This window comes from Mirounga angustirostris, unplaced genomic scaffold, assembly GCF_029215605.1.
Source record: "Mirounga angustirostris isolate CCGP_5_RB_7025 unplaced genomic scaffold, mMirAng1.0.hap1 SCAF_6, whole genome shotgun sequence".
In the NCBI taxonomy this organism is placed as follows: domain Eukaryota; kingdom Metazoa; phylum Chordata; class Mammalia; order Carnivora; family Phocidae; genus Mirounga; species Mirounga angustirostris.
Window position 1 is genome coordinate 64,069,227 of NW_026991714.1, and position 20,289 is coordinate 64,089,515.

Genomic DNA, 20,289 nt, shown 5'->3' on the forward strand with positions numbered 1-20,289 from the left:
TGAAATCTGGGCAGAGGCCTAAAGCCATTTCAGAGTAAGAGCAACCGCAGAGGTGCCTGCTGCGACCCAGGCTGGGCGGCCAGGCTGTAAATGACAGGCCCCGTGAGCAGCCGCCGAAGCAGCGAAGCAGATGAACGTCGTGCGGACAGGACGTGGATCCCACATCAGCCCTTTCCACCACGCCCCTGTAAATAGCTGGCCTCACTGTCAGCAGCCCAAGGGGGCGCGGCAGGTGCATGTGCATCCAGACAGAAGGCAGGCTGGGGGCTGGGGACCCGCTCTCCACCAGCACGGGCGGGGGTCTGTGCCCACCCGTGGCCAGCCTGCGCGCATCTGCAACCCCGCACGACTGTCAGCCATGACCCAACGGTCACAATATGAAGATACCCTGCTTTTGAGAATTCGGGTCTCCACACTGCTGTGAGTGTGGCACAGGAGCCGGATTTGCTTCTGGATTGAGAGCACCCACTTCTTTGCCCGAGTCCTTTCCTAGGCCAGTGGGTGACCAGGAGTCGGAGAGGACGTTGGCCCTGCTTTCAGCCTCGGCACAACTGACCAGGGACTGGGTCATTCTTTGGTATGCAAGGCTTTTCCTGTGTATTGTAAGATTTTTAGCAGCATCCTTGGCCCCTAGCCACTCGATGTCAGTAGCCCCCTCCTGGTTGGGACAACTATGAATGTCCTTGGTCTTTGCAAATGTCCTCTGGGGGTCAAAATCACCAGGGGTTGAGAGCCAGTGGAGTCGGGGAGAGAATTTGGTGAAGAGACATTTGCCTTATACCCGTAGTCTCTGGGCTCTGTCCCACGAGCCATTTACCATTGTCTTGAATTATTGTCTAAAAAGAGCAGCAGTCCCCAGCACCGAGGTTTCCAGAGGAGTGGCAGTTTGAAGGATGGAATGGAGAGCCCCCGCCCGAGGGCCCCAGTGAGGGTGGGGTGCTTGAAAGGGAGGGATGGATGTCCCTTTCCACCTGTTCTTCTGCCTTCCCTCGATCCGTCTCCCTTCCCATCCGTTCATGACAGCATGCCCCAGAATCACCCAGGAGGCTTGCTAAAATGCAGATTCCAAGCCCTACTCCCCCGAGATTCTGAGACAGGATCCAGAGGATCTGAGAGAGGTTCCGGGATCTGGGAGATACTGCTTAGGGATGGGGCGAGGCCAGGTCATGCAGGCCCAGGGCATAGACTGTGACTTGGCTCTGAGGGAAGTCAGGTGGGCCGGGGAGGATTGTAGTCAAGGAAGGTCAGCATCAGACTTAAGACTTTGCGGATCACCCTGGGCGCTGTCTCGAGTAGACTCCGGGGGGCAAGAGTAGAACTTATCATCACTGTTGAAATCATGGCATGGTTTCTGCCCCCTTGGAATTTACTGTGATTGTGGAGATAGAACATGTCCAGGTGTAACTAACAAGGAAGTGTCTGCTAAGTGATACGAATAATTCAGATCAGAGAAGTGCGTTGGAGGTCAGTGGGAGGAAGACATCCCTTCTGAGAGTCAGATTTCATGCCCAAGCTGGGCCTTATGCTGGAGGGACAGGTGTTTTTTTTTTAGCTTTATGGGTATGTAATTGGCTTTCAGTAAACCATACACATCTAAAGTGTACAATTTGATACATTTGGCCATATGTATACACCCACAAGACCACTGCCACCATAGTGGACATCTGCATCACCCCCACAAGTTTTTTCGTGGTTTACGAGGCAGGCTGGGAATTATCAGGGCAGGGACTCAAGCAAAGGCACAGAGGCAGGGAAATACAGGGGCTTCTCTGGACAGAAAGATGCCCACTCTGACTATGCAGGAGGGTCACATGGAGACCCCTGAGACAGGTGTCTGACAGGACGGCTTGAAGCAGATTACACGGGGCCAGAAAGACTGGGTCACCAGGGTTAGGTCACAAGGGGACGAGCAGAGGTATTTGAGTGTGTTGTAGGGTATGGCAGAAAAAGAGTTTGTTAAAATTTCGTCCTTTAAGCACAACACCAAGCTCAAATTGTAGGTACTTTATCTTTTTGTACTGAGTCCAAAAAAATCATAGCCAAGTACATTTCTGCAGCATCTCATGCATATAAAGTCCATTAAAGGAAAAAGAAGCATCAGGCAATTTCATAATTAGATAAATAACAGACTCCTTAACAGCGTTAAACTAGTCCAACTACTTAGAGATTGAAAAAAAAATCCAGTGCCACCTGATGGTACATTATAGCCCACACATAAGAAATACATCTAACCTAGATAGACTTTAATAGTTCAAAGGTAGAATTCTAGTGTGCCACACTAGAATCTTAATTGGGGCTTCATATCTGTGAAGTCCTGCGCTTTATTTTTGTGTCAGGTTGAATGAGAACCTTGCAGTTCAGGGCAATATTTCGTTAGGTGATTCAGCTAGCATCTACTCCCTGGTCCTAAGGCCTTGATCTGTTTGTGAACTGATCCTCTTCCCCAGGTCCTGGGGGTAGCCTGGAGGGCAAGATTTTCAGGTTTGAGGGTAGTTAAACTAAGGTAAAACCATCTTTCTCTTTCTTCACCTCCTGGGGCAGAGGTGGAGACACTGGCCAGTCGCGGCTCTTGTATTCTCGGTTCCATGGAAATGGAGACTCAGATTGTTGCACCTTGGAGCCCAGAGAAGTAGGCTGGGGGCCCCGCGGTCTGTGCTCAGGAACTCCACGGACCCATTCTTACTTTGGTTTCTTTTAAGAGCACCTTGACTTACCCGAATATGAAAGATGTTAACTGAAGACTGTATGTCCTCATCTTTATCACATCCTCACCTCTTAATTCCAAAGGGGTTTGCTAAATCCTCCTTGATGAAAGGAAGGCCTGAGATCCTTGTCACTGCATTGCCATCATCATCATCATCATCCAAAGGACTAAATTCATAAACACAACGTGTGGTATTAGACACTGAAAAGTGTGATGCTCACACTAATTACTACCTTCAGGCCGCCTGGGTGGCTCAGTGGGTGAAGCGTCTGCCTTCGGCCCAGGTCATGATCCCTGGGTCCTGGGATCGAGCCCCACATCGGGTTCCCTACTCAGCGGGGAGCCTGCTTCTCCCTCTCCCACTCCCCCTGCTTGTGCTCTCTGTCTCTCTCTCTCTGACAAATAAATAAAAATCCAAAAAAAAAAAAAAATAACTACCTTCACTTAGCATTTCCCAAGGACTGGGACTGTGTGCCCCACGTTACACATATGACCACAACTAATCCTTGCTCAATAAAACAGGGAAATTCTCAATTCCCATTTTTACATTTGGGGAGACTGAAGATTGGGGAGGTTTTTTAATAGTTCCAAAGCGGTAAAGCAGGGGCCTGAAACTTGCACACTTGTAATGGAACGTTTCCATGAGAATCGACAGACCCCAACCGTGCCATTGAGTTTGAAAAGACGAGGCAGGGGTTTAAAAAATATCCGTGATCCTAATGAGGGACACCGCACCTATTCTTTCAAGTAATCCACGAACTGTTCTTCATTGTATTACGTTCTAATTAAAAAGCTCTGTTCTTCGGGGCGCCTGGGTGGCTCAGTCGTTGAGCGTCTGCCTTCAGCTCAGGTCATGGTCCCAGGGTCCTGGGATCGAGCCCCGCATCGGGCTCCTTGCTCCGCGGGGAACCTGCTTCTCCCTCTCCCACTCCCCCTGCTCGTGTTCCCTCTCTCACTGCCTCTCTCTGTCAAATAAATAAATAAAATCTTAAAAAAAAAAAAAAAGCTCTGTTCTTCTGAAGCAGAAAGGTCTTACCAGCGGCAGCACTTTCGCGCCCGGTGCTGCAAGCAGCTCTGTTAATTGCACCCCGCTGCTGGGCAGCCTCCCATGGGCACCGCGGCCGCTCCCGCCGGAGCCGCCCCCCGCATCTCCCTGCCCTGACGCAGAGCCGGATTGCTTCGGCGGGGCCCATGCACTACATCCCAGGTTAATTTGGTTTCTTATGTACAACAAATGTGGTCTGACACTTAACATTTCTTCCTGCGGCCGTCTTTTTTTTTTTTGGTCTCTCTGAGCTCATTACCTAGCATGCCTTTACGTTCATTCTTGCTCACATGTGAGGATGCGTGTCTGCGTGTGATCGTCATTACCGAGCGGAGCGCCGGTGGCTCACAAAGCAGACGAGGAAGGAAGATGACAAGCCTTGTGTTCAGACGGGCCTCGTGGGCCAGAGGGAGGTTTCACGTTAATGAAACCAGGGTGCTGGCCATGGGAGATTTCGGGGCTAGTTGCTGTCCCTGCTGTGGTGGTGGTTTTGGCTTTCAGGCCTCACCTGGAACGAGCTTGAATGATATCACTCCCTGTGTGCTCTTTCACACCCCTCTGCCTCCCTCCCTCTCGCAAGCACCTAACTTTGCAGAATGAGCCTTGTGTCCTTGTGTCTAACACAGCTTCAGCTTGCACGGTGTTAGTGAGAACAGCAACCCCCACAAAGGGGGTCACTCTCCATCACCCAGGGCAGTGAGATGTCATCACTGTCATGGTCTGATGTTCCCTGGCTTCCTTCCAGGGTAGTCTGATGCCCGTTTGGGGGACTGGGGACTCTATGAACAACAGGAGTGGAGAACTGATGTTTAGCTGCTGATCACTTGCTCTGGGCAGATTCAACAAGACGACTGGATGAGTAGAGTCTCACTTGGGAAGGACTGTTGGTCATCAGGACCGGATGCATCCCCTTGATGTATGGAAAGTGAGGTGTGAGATCAGGGGGGCTGGTGAGCACAGGGGACCATATCACCCTAAGAAGTTACGTCCAGTAATTGGCATTTTGGGTGCATCCTTAGATTTCAGATATTTAAATTCTCCCTTCTGCCCGTGGCTAATTAAGATGTGGTCAGAATATCTTGCTCTTTCTCCTTCTGAAATTACCGAGGCAGAAAAGAAAAATAACCACTTCTTTGAGGGGCATTTGAGTCTAAATATTTGAATATTGAGCTAGGAATGAGAGTGTTTGTGTTCTTGGTTCAGATGCACCTGAGGTCTGCTATCTGTTGGTTTGCAAACTTTCCATTTTGCTGTTTCCATTCAAAAAAGAGAATCATTAACATGGGCACCTGCCTTTGGGGATAGAACCATTGTGAAGAACGCAGATTCTTGAGAAAGAAAGAACACTGATGAGGGGCGTGTTGGGAGGTGGGAAGGGGCGGGAACACAAACCCTAGCTGGAAAGATTCTAAGGAGTGTGAAGGTGAATTCCATTCATCTTCTGGGAAGCTGCTTGCCTTCTCAGAGTCCTGCCCACCATCCCGGGCCTCATGGGACAGCATTTATGGAGGAAGATAGTTTTAGGAACAAAATGGAAAGAAACTGCCTTTGAAGAACAGCTTAAATCTTGATGAGCTTGTCACTAGAGGCCTCTAGAATAATAAATCAGAGCAAACATCAACAGGAATGAGTACAACACATGCGGGACGCTGACTCCTGCTGTTGCCTCCCTTGCAGACCCAGAGGCTTTGGAGGAACACGGTCAAAGTACACTTTTGGCTAAAATTACATGGAAAAAACCAACACCCCTGTCCTCAAAAGTGGCATTAGCATTTATGGCTGAGCAGAGGATGAAATGGGACAGAAAGCAATAAGGACCATTAGCACACGGTCTGCCTGGGGAGTAATTCCTGTGTCCTTTTGCTCCAGCTCCATGATCTGCACTCTTGTGAGCAGCCCCGCCTCACGTGCTGAAAGCTGGCCCCCCACTCGTGGACAATAGCATGCCACCTGCTCGCTGGGGGTCCACCCTGCTGTACCAGGGGTGTCCTGCCAATCTGGACTACTCCTTTATGTAGGTTTCCCTTGTTTTCCTGCCGATGAGCTGGCCTGATGGTAAAAAAAAAAAAAAAAAAGCCTTTGCATATAAACATTACTTTTCTGGCAACTTAGGAAAAAGCATAAGAGAATGGAGAACATATTCTAATAGTTTAGGGAAGAGTCAGGTCAAAGGAGGACATCCGGGTTATGGTTGACCCACATTAGTCTTTCTAGCCAGGTAGAATAGGTTGGAAAACTCTAATAACGTTAGATTTGGAAGAATTTGTTTCATGATAATTGTATAATAGGCGACTAGCTCACTTAGACAAACAATGGGTGGGCCCAGACCAACTTCGTTACTTGGCTGTTTTTGCCTTGCTTGAGTTATTTTCATTCACTTATTTATTTCACAAATATTCGTCCAGCCCTTATTATGTAGTAGACACTGTGCTAGACACAGGGGGAATTAAAAGTAGAAAGAAAGACTATTTCCTCTCAAGGAGCTGATGGTGTAGTAGAGAGGGAGTTCTACAAATAGAAACCACAGAAGTAAGATCGCTTCTCGAGTGCAAGTATAGGAAAGCAAGTGAGTGAAAATTAGGACTTTGAAGATAGAGACTCAGCTTATGCCGGATTCCCACTGTTCCCATGTGATTGTTTCCTGAGGTCACAGGATGAACCAGGATCTGCATTTTAGTAAAATTGTTTTGGGGGTGAAGCAGGTTCAAGGTCAAGGCTAGAATCGGGGAGATTCTCACAGTGATGTGAGCAGTGCTGACAGCTTTATCATGGCAGTGGGCATGTGGTGGAGGGACAGGCAAAAGCTTTTAGAAGGTACCATCTACCTTTGGCCATTAGACTGGCAAGCAAAGGAGGAGACGAGGGAGGTTCTAGATTTCTAGCCTGGGCACCAGAATGGATAAGGATACTATTTCCACTTTGATAGTGACTGTTAGAATACAAATAGGTTTAGGGGCAAATAAAATTAATTTTGAATTGTCAGTTTGAAGAGTATTTATCTGGGTGATATTTTCCAGGGGGTGGCATGAGATGTAAGGCTCAGAGTTCGGGAGAAAGGCCAGCCGGGACAGGAAGAGAGAATTCTCAGTCACCAGGGTATAGATGGATCTGGAAGCCATGGGCATGGATCCCATTGCCTGGGGAAGAGAGACTTTGTTGTAATTTCTTAGATCAGTCTGCCAGAATACCGGGGGTCAACCTAAAGAGAGTCACTAGTCTAAGAGATGCTTAGGGGACGTGGCAGGATGTCCCTTTTCCCAAAATGCCCCTAGAAAAGTAGAAGTGCTTTATATAAAGGGGTCGGAAAACCATCTTACGGAATTTTCTGTGTTCCTTTCCAGCAGTCACTGATGGGGGGCAGATGGGGTGTCTGAACATGACCTTCACTTTTCCCTAATCCTCCTTCTAAGGAACGTTACCAGGTTCCTCAGTGTTTTCTTGAATTCCTCATCATGGCAGATGTGGAGGACAAATAATTTTGTTATTTCTGAGAGGTGACAATGTTTTGGGCACAGAACCCTTAACCTTAAAATTTAGGTTGAAAATATGGCCCCAAACCAGTAGCCCATTTTCGTACGTGAGTGAAAATTAGGACTTTGAAGATAGAGACTCAGCTTGTGCCGGATTCCGGCTGTTCCCATGTGATTGTTTCCTGAGGTCACAGGATGAACCAGGACTGGGCCCTAGGAATGTCTTTGAAGCCCGTGAGCAAGGCAGCAAGCCAGACTGGGGGCTTAATTCCTTCCTTCCCTGGGTCCAGGTTTCTTTTGGTGCTAACTGACCTGAAGGACACTCCTCCCGTCTGTCCCCTGGGCCATGCAGTCCTTTGTGTGTCCGTGACAGAAAAGGTTGGCGCAAGTGAGCCTTCCCTATCGAGGACTCCCCTCCCCTGAAGCAGCATCCTCTTTATTCCAATGCTTATGGAAAGCGGTGTTTGTTGACCGTCCCTCTTTGGAGTTTTGAGTTGCACTAAAATATGTATAATGTATGGACAAACATGTGCAAAGGGTTTTCGTTTCCATAAGCTCCATCTCTTGACCTACCGAGGCCTTCTGAGGATAAGAACGCCCAGAGGGTTTTGGATCCAGGGTTGTTTAATTTAGGGAATACCTCTGATATCAGCCAGCAGTTGCATACTCCTTCAAGAATCAATCTCAGTTTTCCTCTGGATGAGACCCCAGTGGCTCTTTGCTACTTCCCGGCATCGGTGGCCACGTCCATCGCTGTGCTAGTGGGCCCCGGTGCAGGGCTCACGGATGATTTTGTTGATGCCTTGGGAACCAGGAGGGGAGCGCAGAGGTCTGTGTGTCCTCCCAGTGGGTGTTGATTGGTTCTGGACTGGAGGTGGCATCCAGGAACCAAGAAAGTCCCCTGGACTGTGGACTCACAGGAATTGTTTTCATGCAGCCTTAGGCCCTCAGCCCGGTGTGGGGCCTGGCCAACATACATTATTTATTAAATGTTAGAAGTTGAGCAGCAAACAGCAATAGGCTGAGTGAAGAAGGTGCTACTTCAAGGGAGGGCAGTAAAAACAAAGAAAAGGAGTCCTTAGAAGAGGGCTCATGCCTTTTCTATCCACGGATGTGGCCGTTTTCCCAGCTGCAGATGTCAAGTTAAATCCAGATTCTTCAAGGATCTTCAAATGAACTATGATGTGTGGATGGGACTAGTCTCATATCTGCCTTCTTGCTGTGACACTTCTTCCTGATGCTTGAGTTAATACAAATACTCTAAATCAGCAATTAATTCGAGGCGTCATGAAACCAAATAGTTTGGTGCCTTGAAAGCATAAGCCATGCGTTGTGGATTGCTTTTGAAGGCCAGTCTCTGATTTCTTACACTATCTCCAATTATGTAGTAGAACGTGGGAATAAGTAATTGGCCTTTGAAACAACTGAAGGCTAAAATATGGTATGGTCATTAAAAACCACATTTTCAAATGACATTTATCAATAAGGGAAAATTCTCATTATGTAATGTTATATGAAAAAGCAAGAGACATGGGGGCGCCTGGGTGGCTCAGTTGGGTGAGCGTCTGCTTTCGGCTCAGGTCATGGTCTCCGGGTGCTGGGATAGAACCCTACGTCGGGCTCCCTTCTCAGTGGGGAGTCTGCTTCTCCCTCTCCCTCTGCCTGCTTGTGCTCTCTCTCAAATAAGTAAATAAAATCTTAAAAAAAAAAGAAAAAGCAAGAAACTCTAACTTGGCATATGGAGGCTCAAATAAATTTCTTTTGAGTAAATGAACATTTCCTAGGATGGACGAGGTGAAAACTTTATATGTCCGTGCAAAAAAAATGTGAGTCCAGGGAGGAATATGACTCTTCGGCTCTGAAAGTCATGAACTAGTGGTCGAGAAGTCTGGGCATCATCCAAGCTTTTAACCCTTTTGGAGCTCAGTTTCCTTATCTGAAAACAGAAGTGAAGGTCTGCTCGAACGTGGTCCCTGAGGGGCCCCATTTGCCCATTTGGGTGCCACATGCTCTGAGTTGCGATGTGACTCTGCGCAAATCAGCAGTCAGAGAGAAGGATGCCACAGGGCAGGTCTCATATGGTTCGCATCACTTTGTCAACCAGACTTGATCATCCTTGACCTCCTATTATTTCCCGTCATTTTATACGACCGTCTTGAGTTTCTGCCTTGTGAGCCACTCCTTGCTGCTGCTGAAAAAGAGACCTCGTGATTTATTAATCAGTTAATCAGTGCATGCTGAGGAACTCTTCAGGGTAGTTAAACAGGGAAAACAAAATGCTGCAGCCCACACTCAAGATGGGTCCTCATTACAAATAGCCCTCCCACCGCCGATCTTCCTGCCCACCCCTGCTGCCCCACGTGGCCTATTACCCACAGCTCATCAGACCCCATTCAGTCCAGAGGAGCTTCCATCCCATAAAAGCTACAGTAGGTTTCAGAAGGGCAGGTTTTCTTCTAATGTCCTAGAGGAAAACAAGCCTAGAGATGAGCCTTATCCATTATTTGCAAAAAAAATATTGGATCTCAGAAATTTGATCAGGCCCCCAAGGTGGCGTATGGCTCTGTCCATATAATATACAGAACTATTTTCTTGTCCCAATTTCTCTACAACCAGAGTCATGGAGCTGGGAGGACCTTACCACAAGGAGAGGCCATGGCCTCATGTGACAGATGAGGCTCTTAGTGAGGCTAAGTAGCTTATCCAAGGTCACACAGCTAATTAGTAGCAGAGCTGGAACTAGAACCGAATATTCTGGTAACCAGTTAATACTCCTAGCACTTGTTTCTCTGTGAAGTCCCGTCGTCCTGTAAAAATCACATGAAGTAAAGGAAAGAAATCGTCCTCCTTCAGTTCAGTTTCTGATTGCTTTGAGATAAGGGTTTCTGAGCTAAAGAATTTTGAATATTCGTTGTAGATGAAGTTTGTGGGGAACAGTATCTTGGACTGCTTGCCAAGGAGACATTTTTCTTTGAATCGGTCAGGATATCAGACACATGTATCCAGCTTGCCATGAGCAAATGGTAATCAGTGAATCTTCAGACCTTGCTAGGCTGCTGGAGCAGGCTGGGTCTCTGGTCCAGAATCCTCTCCGTTTGGTTTTCTTCCGGTGGCACTTAGCACACAGTACTGATGGGGCCAAGACTTTCTTAGAATGGAATCTCCAACAATTACCAAGGTTGCAAGGGTCACAGGGAACCAGGGGACCACATGCCTCAGCCCAGAATGACTGCACTCCCCCCTTCTTAGTGAACACCTTGGGGAGAGCCAGGCGTGGCTGTAATTCTTTAGCAGACGCAAGGAGAAGAATCCGGAATGTTCTTATTTGACTATCCTGGCTTAGAGATCTTTTTTTTACCGTTGTTGCTTAATGTTTGCACCATCATAATCTTACATTCGTCACCTGTGTTTGTCCACCAGAGGCTGTCCTGCCAGTCTGGCTGCTCGTCTCTGTTGGGTGTCTATCAGACAGTCCAACTCTGGCTTCATCTAGGGCTTAACTCTAGTGTGAATCACACTTACCAGCCTTGAGTGATAGGTTCTCCTGTTTTTTTGCTTGTGTGTCTAGGACCCTGCTTTCTCGGCTGTGATTCACGACAAGCTCCAGGTCCCCAACACCATCCGGAAAGCATGGAATGACAAGGACAACCGCTGTGATGTCTGTACTACACACCTGAACCAGCTGAAGCAGGAGGCCATCCAGATGGTGCTGACCTTGGAACAGGCAGCTGACAGCGAGCACTACGAAGGCTCCCCTGGCTCGCCCCCACCGCTCTCCAACATGCCCACCCTGCTGGGGCCCCGGCCCGGGGGTGGGCTCCAGCAGCCCAGAGAGTGGGCCTTCGTGCCTGCGCCGTGTGCCTCCTCCAACTACACGGCTTTCATCAGCAACAAGCATAGCAGCAAACCCAACAGCCTCGGGGTCAGCAATGGGGCCGAGAAGAAAAGTGGGTCCCCAACCCACCAGGCCAAGGTCAGCCTCCAGATGGCCACCAGTCCCAGCAATGGGAACATCCTCAACTCAGTGGCCATCCAGGCTCACCAGTACCTGGACGGCACCTGGTCCCTGTCGAGAACCAATGGGGTCACCCTGTATCCATACCAGGTAAGTGGCCTCTGAACAAGTTAGAGTAAGTTTGGTTGGAGTCAAAACAGGATGTGGGCAGCACTTCCTGCCTTTGCTCTTTTCCTTCTGGGAACTCCCCAACTCAGAGCCTAATGCCTCCATGTGGCTCCACTGGGTGTTGCTAAATAAAGAGAAAATGTCTGAGGGACCAGTGATCCCTCTAGCACTCTGCTTCCACTGTCTGGACCTTCTAGAAGAGGTGTAGACTCCCTTTCCTAACCTCTTCTGCCTTGATGGACCATAATCCTTTTTTGTTTGCAACTCACTTTAAATACAGTTGGGATAAGGTTTACTGAAAGTGTCTTCCCATTTTCTTATTTTCTCTTTGCAGTTATTGAAATGAGCACATACTGCCAAGTTTCCTTAAAGAAATAAGAGAACAGGTCCTAAATCTGTCAAGGAATCTAAAAAAAAATTGTCTTAATTTCTTTTGGGTGAGTTTTCTGTTGGATAATGGTTGGGTTTACCATATGCATCTGTGTCCCCTGCACCAGGCATGTGGGAAGCAGCAGAAAGCATTGACAGTCGTGGTGGAATGGAGAGGTGGCTGTGGTCATAGAGTGTATTAGTTAGGGAGGCTACCTGGTGTAACAAATGATCCCAGGGTACTTCTTACTCATGGTCCTGCTGTACCGGGTGTTTGGTGCATGGCCTTCCACTGGTCTCCATGTCACCATTTTCCAGAAGTCCCAGAGTCTGCCACCAGGTCTTGCACAAGTGGCCAAGAAATGAGGGAAAAATGAGATTGTGGAGAATCTCACAGGGGGACATGGGGGGCTTAAGGGGGGCAGGAGAGCCCAGCCTGGAAGGGGGATAGGTAACTTCCATCCACATTCCAGTGGCAGAAGTCCAGGTGTTTGGCCTCTCCTTCCTGCAGGGGAGGCTGGGAAAGTCAGTCTGTCCATGTGTCCAGGAGAGAAAAGAAGCAAGATGAGCAAACACAGCATCATTTTTGTTACATGGGGCAAAGATGCAGGGAAACATAAAATGAGTTAAATGTGGCTGATAAAATCCTGGTGACTTTTCTAGAGGGTAGATGGCTTCTCTTGATATCTTGAAGGAACATGCGGAGCCTGGATCATTATCTTAAGAAGTTAGCATTCTTGGATTGCCCAACTTCATTTATTGGGTAGGTGCTTTGGAGTTTACGAAATCTAGCATGCACGTCATTTTATGTAACCTCACGGTGGGCCTGTGAGCAGGCAGGACAGATGTCGGATCTTCCTTTTGTGGACGGGGAAATCAAAGAACCTGCAGCCCCGCAGTTGGTAACAGAGCCAGCACCGACTCACCCCTGATCGGGGGAGCAGGTTTCCCTCCCTCAGCCGCTCCCGACTTTACTGCTGTATCCCAGAGCAGTGACCTATCAACATCTTTCCCAGATCTGGCTCCTTTTCAGCCATGGCATACAAAGAAAACCACTCCTATCCTGACCTCCAGGGCCTACCTGCCACTTTACTTTTAGCTGGAATATTCTGGGTCATCCAGATGAATCTGATGATGAGCCACAGCACCCTGATGGGGCTTCCTAGTCTAATGCTCGAACATATCCATCCAGGGCCTGAATACACTTGCCCCCTCCCATTGCTGAATCACATACATTTTCTGTTTGAAATTTTAAATATATTATTTTGAAAACTACAAAAAGTAATAGGGTTACTGTAAAATAACATGCAAACATACAAAAAAGCATAAGTATAATTTTAAAAGTCAACCTCACCCAGAAATGGACTCTGTAACACTTGGGCACATGTCCTCCCAGTGTTTTATAGGAACACAATTTATGAAATTGTGATGATGTTTAATTGTCATCGGCTTTTCACTTAATATACTGGGTGCATTTTCCCGTGCCATTATATGGTTTTCTAAAATATGACCCTTAATGGTAGCATAATATGCCATTATATAAATATGATCCATTATCTGAGTATGGCCTGATTTATATAACCAAGTGCCAATTACTAGAGTTTAGGTTTTTGCTACTATAAATAAAATGCTCCAGCGCACATTCTTCTCCCCAGGTCATATTTTCAACACATCCCAGGTTGTGCTAGCCATGTACTCACGTTACACAGACAACTCATGTTGCCCTTTCCTGGGCCCCAAAGCACTTGTAACATATATCAGGTGCTGGCTGGAAGACTCAGCTGCCATCCAGCACTAATGAGCAGGGACAGAAGGACTTGGAGCTGGTGCTCTCGTATAAAATGGTCAAAGTGTTAGGACAGTTTGTATGGGTTGGGGGGTGGGGTGGGGGCCAGTGAAGATGCTGCTTGTAAGCAAGTTTGAGGATTATTGGTGCATTTCTCTTATTTGTACTATGATTCTTTCTGCTCCTCCTCCTCTTCTTCCACCGTTGATGAGAAAGAATCTCCAATACAATAACACATGTTTATTAAGCTCTAATCAAGCGCTGGGCATCTGCTGGGTGTTAGTGGGGCTCCTACCATGGGTCGTGTGGTCCTCGGGGGACGAGGCAGGTGAACTGCTCAGTATCAGCCAGGGAGGTGAATGCAGAGGTGGTGAGAGCTGCCCAGCTTGCTCTGAGAGCACACAGAAGGGCTTGCAGCCCAGCCTGTGGGCAAGGGCATGTTGGTGTGGTCTAAGGATGATTCACGTGAGCCACCAACTTGAGATTTTCCTGGGTAAATTTGATGGCTCCTCTCCAACTCCAGAGCAGACTAATTCATGCCTTTCCCCCAGACTGATAAAGGGATCAGAGGGTATCTGTCTGGGATAAAGAGATTTGGTGCCTGGCTGCGAATCAGCATCCCCATGTCGTGAGTGTGTCATCCCGATGCCCGGGGCTGGGTGATCTGGGTCTGGCCAGACTGAATGTCTCCCGTTATGGACATCTCCCTGCAGTAAATATTCTGCAGCTCACAGTCTAGCCAGTTCAGCAGAGACGGTTGACTGCACTGAAAGCTGACCTCACTTTTCCTGCCCATCCACACTCCCACTTCCCTCCCCACAGAGCAGAGAGCCCTCTGGCCTGGTGCCAGAGCCATTCCCCAGGCAGAGAAGCATCTAGGCTTTGTTGCTGCTGAGAGTTCTGCTCCACACCCATGGGCCTGGGGCCTGCAGAAGTGAGGGAGAGGAGGACACTGCTCTTCGCCGTTTCAGTGCAGGGAGGATTGACAGAGACGAGGACGGGCTTTCCAACACTGACAGGGGGAGTCCTTCACATGGGTCAGATAGAGGTCCCTCAAATTCCTCAAGCTCCCCGTTACCCACAGTCTTCAAGAAGCAACCTTCAATTGTCTTTCCCAGAAAGTCTTTCTTTGATGAGCTTGTAGACAGTTAACACAGTCTACATACATTATGTGGGAAGCAGAAAATGCTCTAGAACCTTCCATGGACCACATGGGTTTTGACTTTGAAAACATGTGACTTCCTTGTAGTCAACCATGGATTAATTTCATCTTTTTGAACAGCAGCTGCTTTTGCCTAATTTCTGTTCGTTATAGTAAATAACTGCAGGAAAGACTGTACCCACATAATGCTCAGAAACAATAGAATGTTCATATTCCAATCCAGAATCACAGAATCCAATAGAATGGTTGCTGTCTTTTGCATCAGGGTGGGAGACTCGGAGACCTTCTCACGAGGGCTCAGGTCTGTGACTCCGACACTCGTTGAACTTCAGCTTAGTAGCTTAACATCTTAATTTATTTACTCACCCATGACCCCCCACCTTGTAAGTTTGTTGGACAACAGAGTTAAGAAAAATATGAAAATATTTTATGAACATTCAGGCAGGGATACCAGTATTCATGATCTATTTGAATCCCCTCATTTGCCAGAAGAGAAGCCCGAGGATGAGAGAGATGAAATTCTTCTTTGTTCAGAGTTTCCTGAGTCTTAGTTTGATCCCTCTGGCTAGAGTACAGACTCATTGAGAACCAGATGCCTTTTATTCTTATGTCCCCTGCAGCGACTAGCATGTGCAGAAGTGGTTGCTCCTTAGAGAAAATGTCGATCTCGGGGGGACACTAACGGTGTTTCTCATGACTGGCCCTAGGTTCAGGAAAAAAGTCCGGGCTAGAAGACCTACCCAGACCCCACGATTTTTGGTGGAAACCAACTGGTTAATTGGCGCCAAGTGAATCTTTAACCTGAAATATCTTAACGATACTCAATAAATTCTTGGGTGCCCTGCAAAGAATCCAGGGGGCATTTGATGTCACACTCAATGTAGGTGCATTCGAAGGGACAGAAGAACTTTATTTCATGGCACTTCGGTAAAGAGGACGTGTCAAGAAAATTTAAGATGATGTTAGATTAATACATGAGTAATATATCCATAATGGATCATTAACGTGACGAAGTATTTGACGCGTGTTGCTTGAGTCAAAGGAAGATGTCTTTGGTAAAAATCATCCTGCTTTCTCAAAAAGCATCCATTGGAATCAATGTCAGACAATGGTAGACTGAACTCTGGCTGAAGTCGGTGTGGGGTTACCTCTATTATATCTCCAGATATTGATCGTGCCTTGTAAGCACAGGTGTTACTGGAGTCTACATTTTAGGTCACCGGCAAGGGGAATGCAACAGTGATACCAGCCTAAAAGGAGTCAAGGTCTGCTGAGCTGTAAGACCTCTACGGTACCTCTGCTTGCTCTTCAGAGGCCAGAAGCCTTGGGAGGATGTGGGGCTGGCCCCCCCTTTTTTTCTTTTTTAAGATTTTATTTATTTAATAGAGAGTACGAAGGAGGGAGAGAGGCAGAGGGAGAAACAGGCTCCCTGCTGATCAGGGAGCCCGACTTGGGGCTCCATCCCAGGACCCTGAGATCATGGCCTGAGCCGAAAGCAGATGCTTAACCGACGGAGCCACCCAGGTGCCCCAGTGCTGGCCCTTTTTATGGAGGACTTCCCAATGCCCCTGCAAGAGGAAAGCAAGATTCTGCTCGCTAGTACCCCAGTCTCAGAGGCTTTCCTTCTGATGCGTTCATGGAAACCAGGAGCACAAGTTGTTGTGTAGCTGAGCCTGCGGGAGGAGGCGGACCTGTGCTCCTTCCTGCCGAGTCCCTTTGCAGGCCGGAACCAGGGGTGGGTGCTTGTAGCCAGCCAGGAGCAGAGGATTCTCCTTCACGTTCTTTACTCGCCCGTTTGTCCCCTGAAATATGCACGGTGCCCTGCTCGGGCCAGCCCTGGTGTCCGCGGGCTGCTGATTTCCGGCTCCTTCTGCCCAGCAAGGGCAATAGCATGAGATGTCGCCTTTTGACAAATTCTGACATCAAAATGGTTTTTTAAAAACATGATAGGTTTTTGTTTCCACCTATTTATAGATGGTCAGAGGAGTATTATTTATCATTATGCTTTCTGGCAAACGGAACACAGAAAAGGAAGCAGTTTGTATATTCCGTCATGGACAGAGCGTTTCTGAAGGATATGAGCTCAGGGTGAAATTCTAAGAAGGTCGTCCTATCTTATGGATATGGGCGGGGCCGTGGTCTGAAGAGAACACCCAAACTTCAGCAGGAAATTTCAAAAACACTCCCTTACTTGGTGAGATAGGCTGAATATGCCCAACCCTACCCCCCCAGATGTTTACATCCTAATTCCTGGAAAAGGAAGCCTGTGGATATATTTCCTTACATAGTAAGAGGGGTTTGGCAGATATGATTCCATTGAGGATTTTGGGGGAGATCACCCTTGGGTTATCTGGATGGGTCCAGTGTTATGGCAAAGGTCCTTGTAAGAAGGAGGCAGGACAATTAGAGCCAGAGGTAATTTAGGGACAGAAGAGAGAGCTTTAACAAACCACCAATGCCTGAGCCATACCCCAGACCAAGTGAATCAGAAGATCTGGGGATGAGGCCCAGGCCTGGGTTTGAGCTGCCAGGGTCAAGAACCACAGCTTTAAAGAATAGTTTATGGGCAGTGGGAGCAATGAAGGTGGCAGATGACAGACAGACAGATGATAGTTAGATTATAGACTAGATTGTGTATCAGTTTCCTAAAGCTGCCATAAGAAACCACCACAAACGAGGTGGCTTCGAACAACGGAAACCATATTCTGTCATAGTTTGGGAGGCTAGAAGTCCCAGATCAAGGTGGAGTCATTCTCCCTCTGAAGACTCTAGGGAGGAACCCTTCCTTGTCTCTTCCAGTGTCCTGGTGGCCGCAGGAGTCCCTCGGCTTGTGGCTGCTTCGCTCTGGTCTCTGCCTTCCCTGGGATTCTCCTCTGGGGTCTCTCTGTGTCCTCTCCTTTTATTACAAGGACACCAGTCATTGGATTAAGCGACCACCCTAACCCAGTACAACCGCATTGCAATCCTTAACTAATTACATCCACAAAGACCCAATTCCAAATAAAGGCACAGATCATGAGTTCTGAGTGAAATTGGGGGGCCACTACACAGCCCACTACAGAGAGGTGACAGATGGATAGAAGGATGGATGAACAGGGGAGACAGGGCTGGGAGGTGTGGGCTGCCATGTCCCTTTCAAGCTGAGTCACTGCGGATAAAGGAGCAGGTGCACATGTTTACAGGGGTCAGCAGCAAGGGAGCCTTGTGCACGTCCTTCATTTGGAGACATATTAAGGTGGGGGGAGATACAAAGGGTAAAGCAAAGAGAGGCAGGGCACCTGAGTGGCTGGTCGGTTGAGTCCGACTCTTGGTTTCGGCTCAGTTCGTGATCTCAGGGTCCTGGGATCGAGCCCCACATTGGGCTCCACGTTCAGCATGGAGTCTGCTGGAGATTCTCTCTCTCCTTCTCCCTCTACCCTTCTCCCTGCTCGCTCTAAATAAATAAGCAAATAAATAAAATCTTTAAAAAAAGAAGAGCCGAGGAGGCAGTGAGGTGTTGTACCCACAGACACCCTGACGCTGATGGAGGGAACACCTCAAGAGTCGAAGAAAAAACACAGAGACAAGGTTGAGTGACCAACTTACAGACATGGGCTTGTTGTGGAATAACCACTTCTTCTGGGCTTATGAAATATGTTCACAGTCCATTTGCACCATCCCAACCACAGGTGCAGCTGTGAACAGCACTTCTGGGTCCGCTATCCGGAGGGAGGTCAGCTTCAGTTGAGGACCTCCTCTGACCGCTGCTGGAGGGGTTCCAGGTTTTTTCTACTGACCCAACTGGTGGTTTGGGTTAAATTGGTGGGATGGTCTGTCTGTCTGTATGTATGTATTTATATATTTATTAAGATTTTATTTATTTGACAGAGAGAGACACAGCAAGAGAGGGAACACAAGCAGGGGGAGTGGGAGAGGGAGAAGCAGGCTTCCCACTGATCAGGGAGCCCGATGCGGGGCTCGATCCCAGAACATTGGGATCATGACCTGAGCCAAAGGCAGACGCTTTACGACTTAGCCACCCAGGCGCCCTGGTCTGTATCTATTTTTTCCTTTAGAAATATTTCTAGGCCCCAGAAGGAGGCTAGAGATAGTGGGTAAGGTCTGTGCCCCTGAAGACAGTATTTCTTAGTTATGCCTCCCTTTCCCGGGTGGGGGTGAGAGGTGGCGGGCATGGGGACGATTGTCTCCCGAGCCTGGGGACCGCCTTTCCTCTCCCTCCAGCTCTCCCAGGCTGGGCTGGGGGGAGGGCGGAGCTGAGGATCATTATCAGAGAGAAGATTCTCTGGAACTGGATTTTCACAGTTATCTTTTGTTTTAAATAGCTTCCCACGTCCTCCCTCGTTGGAAACAGCCTCCCCAGTCTGGTTTCCTCAGGCGACATATTTACTTTCTTTATGGAGTTGAGGAAGAGAACTAGAATACCCACCGGCCACAGTGAACTGGTCAAGGGAGTAACGTCAGCCACCGCTTTTTTTTTTTTCCTTTTTAATGACAGTAAACAGAGTTTTTGGGAAAGTCTGAGGCTGGTACTTATCAACGATTTTATCCAAGTCTCAAACAATGAGGCACTCGATGTTGGGTCACGCTAGATTTGCTGCTCATGGACCAGAAATAAAAGCCCAGCATCCTTGCCGACTGTGTGGGGTGACCTCTATCTAGTGGGCTTCCTGGCTGTCATGTGTCCCGGGTTTCTTCTCTGCAAAGCTTACAGTTGCAGAGCTGTGATGGGCACGATATGAGATGATGGGCCGTGTCCGACACAGGCCCTCAGTTCAGCGACCCTCAGGCCCTCAGTTCAGCGACCGGAAGCCAGAGCCAGCTTCCTCCAGCCAGCTCAGGTTCGAGACTCGAGATTGAATGGAACCAGGGTCTGCTCTTCCACTGTAAGAACCAGTGATAGATGAGGAAACAAGACCCAGACCTACAGTGAATACCAAACACATGAAATAAATGGTACTCACCGACTCAGACAACACCAGCCACCTCTGCCAAAGCCCAGCTTTCCATATGGGCACCACAGCTGACGTGAGAAGGTCAGATTCTAAGCAGAATGATCTCCTCCCACCAGGAGGGAATAAATTGGTAAAATATTGAAAGGCCTGCGGACCAATTTTCTTTGTATCTGAAGACCTTTATAAGGAAAGAGGGAGGCCATATATAGGCTTAGATCATTTAAAATTCTACAGAATAGTAGAGAGGTAACATTTAGAATAATCCAAAAAGAGTAAATCCTCATTATTTTGGAGTTAATTTGAAATATTGAGTAATTCAGGCCTAGATCATAGTTCTTACTGGGCAAACACTTTGAAATAGAGTACTCAGGCCTTCCATTCTTTTTTTTTTTTTAAGATTTTATTTATTTATTTGAGAGAGAGAGAGCACATGTGAAAGCATGAGCAGGGAGAGAGGAAGAAGCAGACTCCCCGCTGAGCATGGAGCCCAATGCGGGGCTCGATCCCAGGACCCCGAGATCATAACCTGGGCCAAAGGCAGACGCTTAACCGACTGAGCCACCCAGGCGCCCTCATTCTTGTTATTTATATACCTGCGGTAACATACAATCATTAATACAGGTGCTTTCTTATTATTTACCTATATCTTTACTTATAAAATAAGAATCTTTCTTTTAC

The 20,289-nt window shown here is 47.9% G+C and overlaps 1 protein-coding gene across 1 annotated transcript in view; it reads left to right on the plus strand.

Moving 5' to 3' along the window:
- KIF26B (kinesin family member 26B) overlaps positions 1-20,289 on the plus strand; it is a 440,039-nt gene that overhangs the window by 162,907 nt on the left and 256,843 nt on the right. Inside the window, exon 3 of the mRNA XM_045877594.3 lies at positions 10,788-11,324. Coding sequence (XP_045733550.1) covers positions 10,788-11,324 — 537 coding nt within the window. The remainder of the gene's footprint in view (positions 1-10,787; positions 11,325-20,289) is intronic.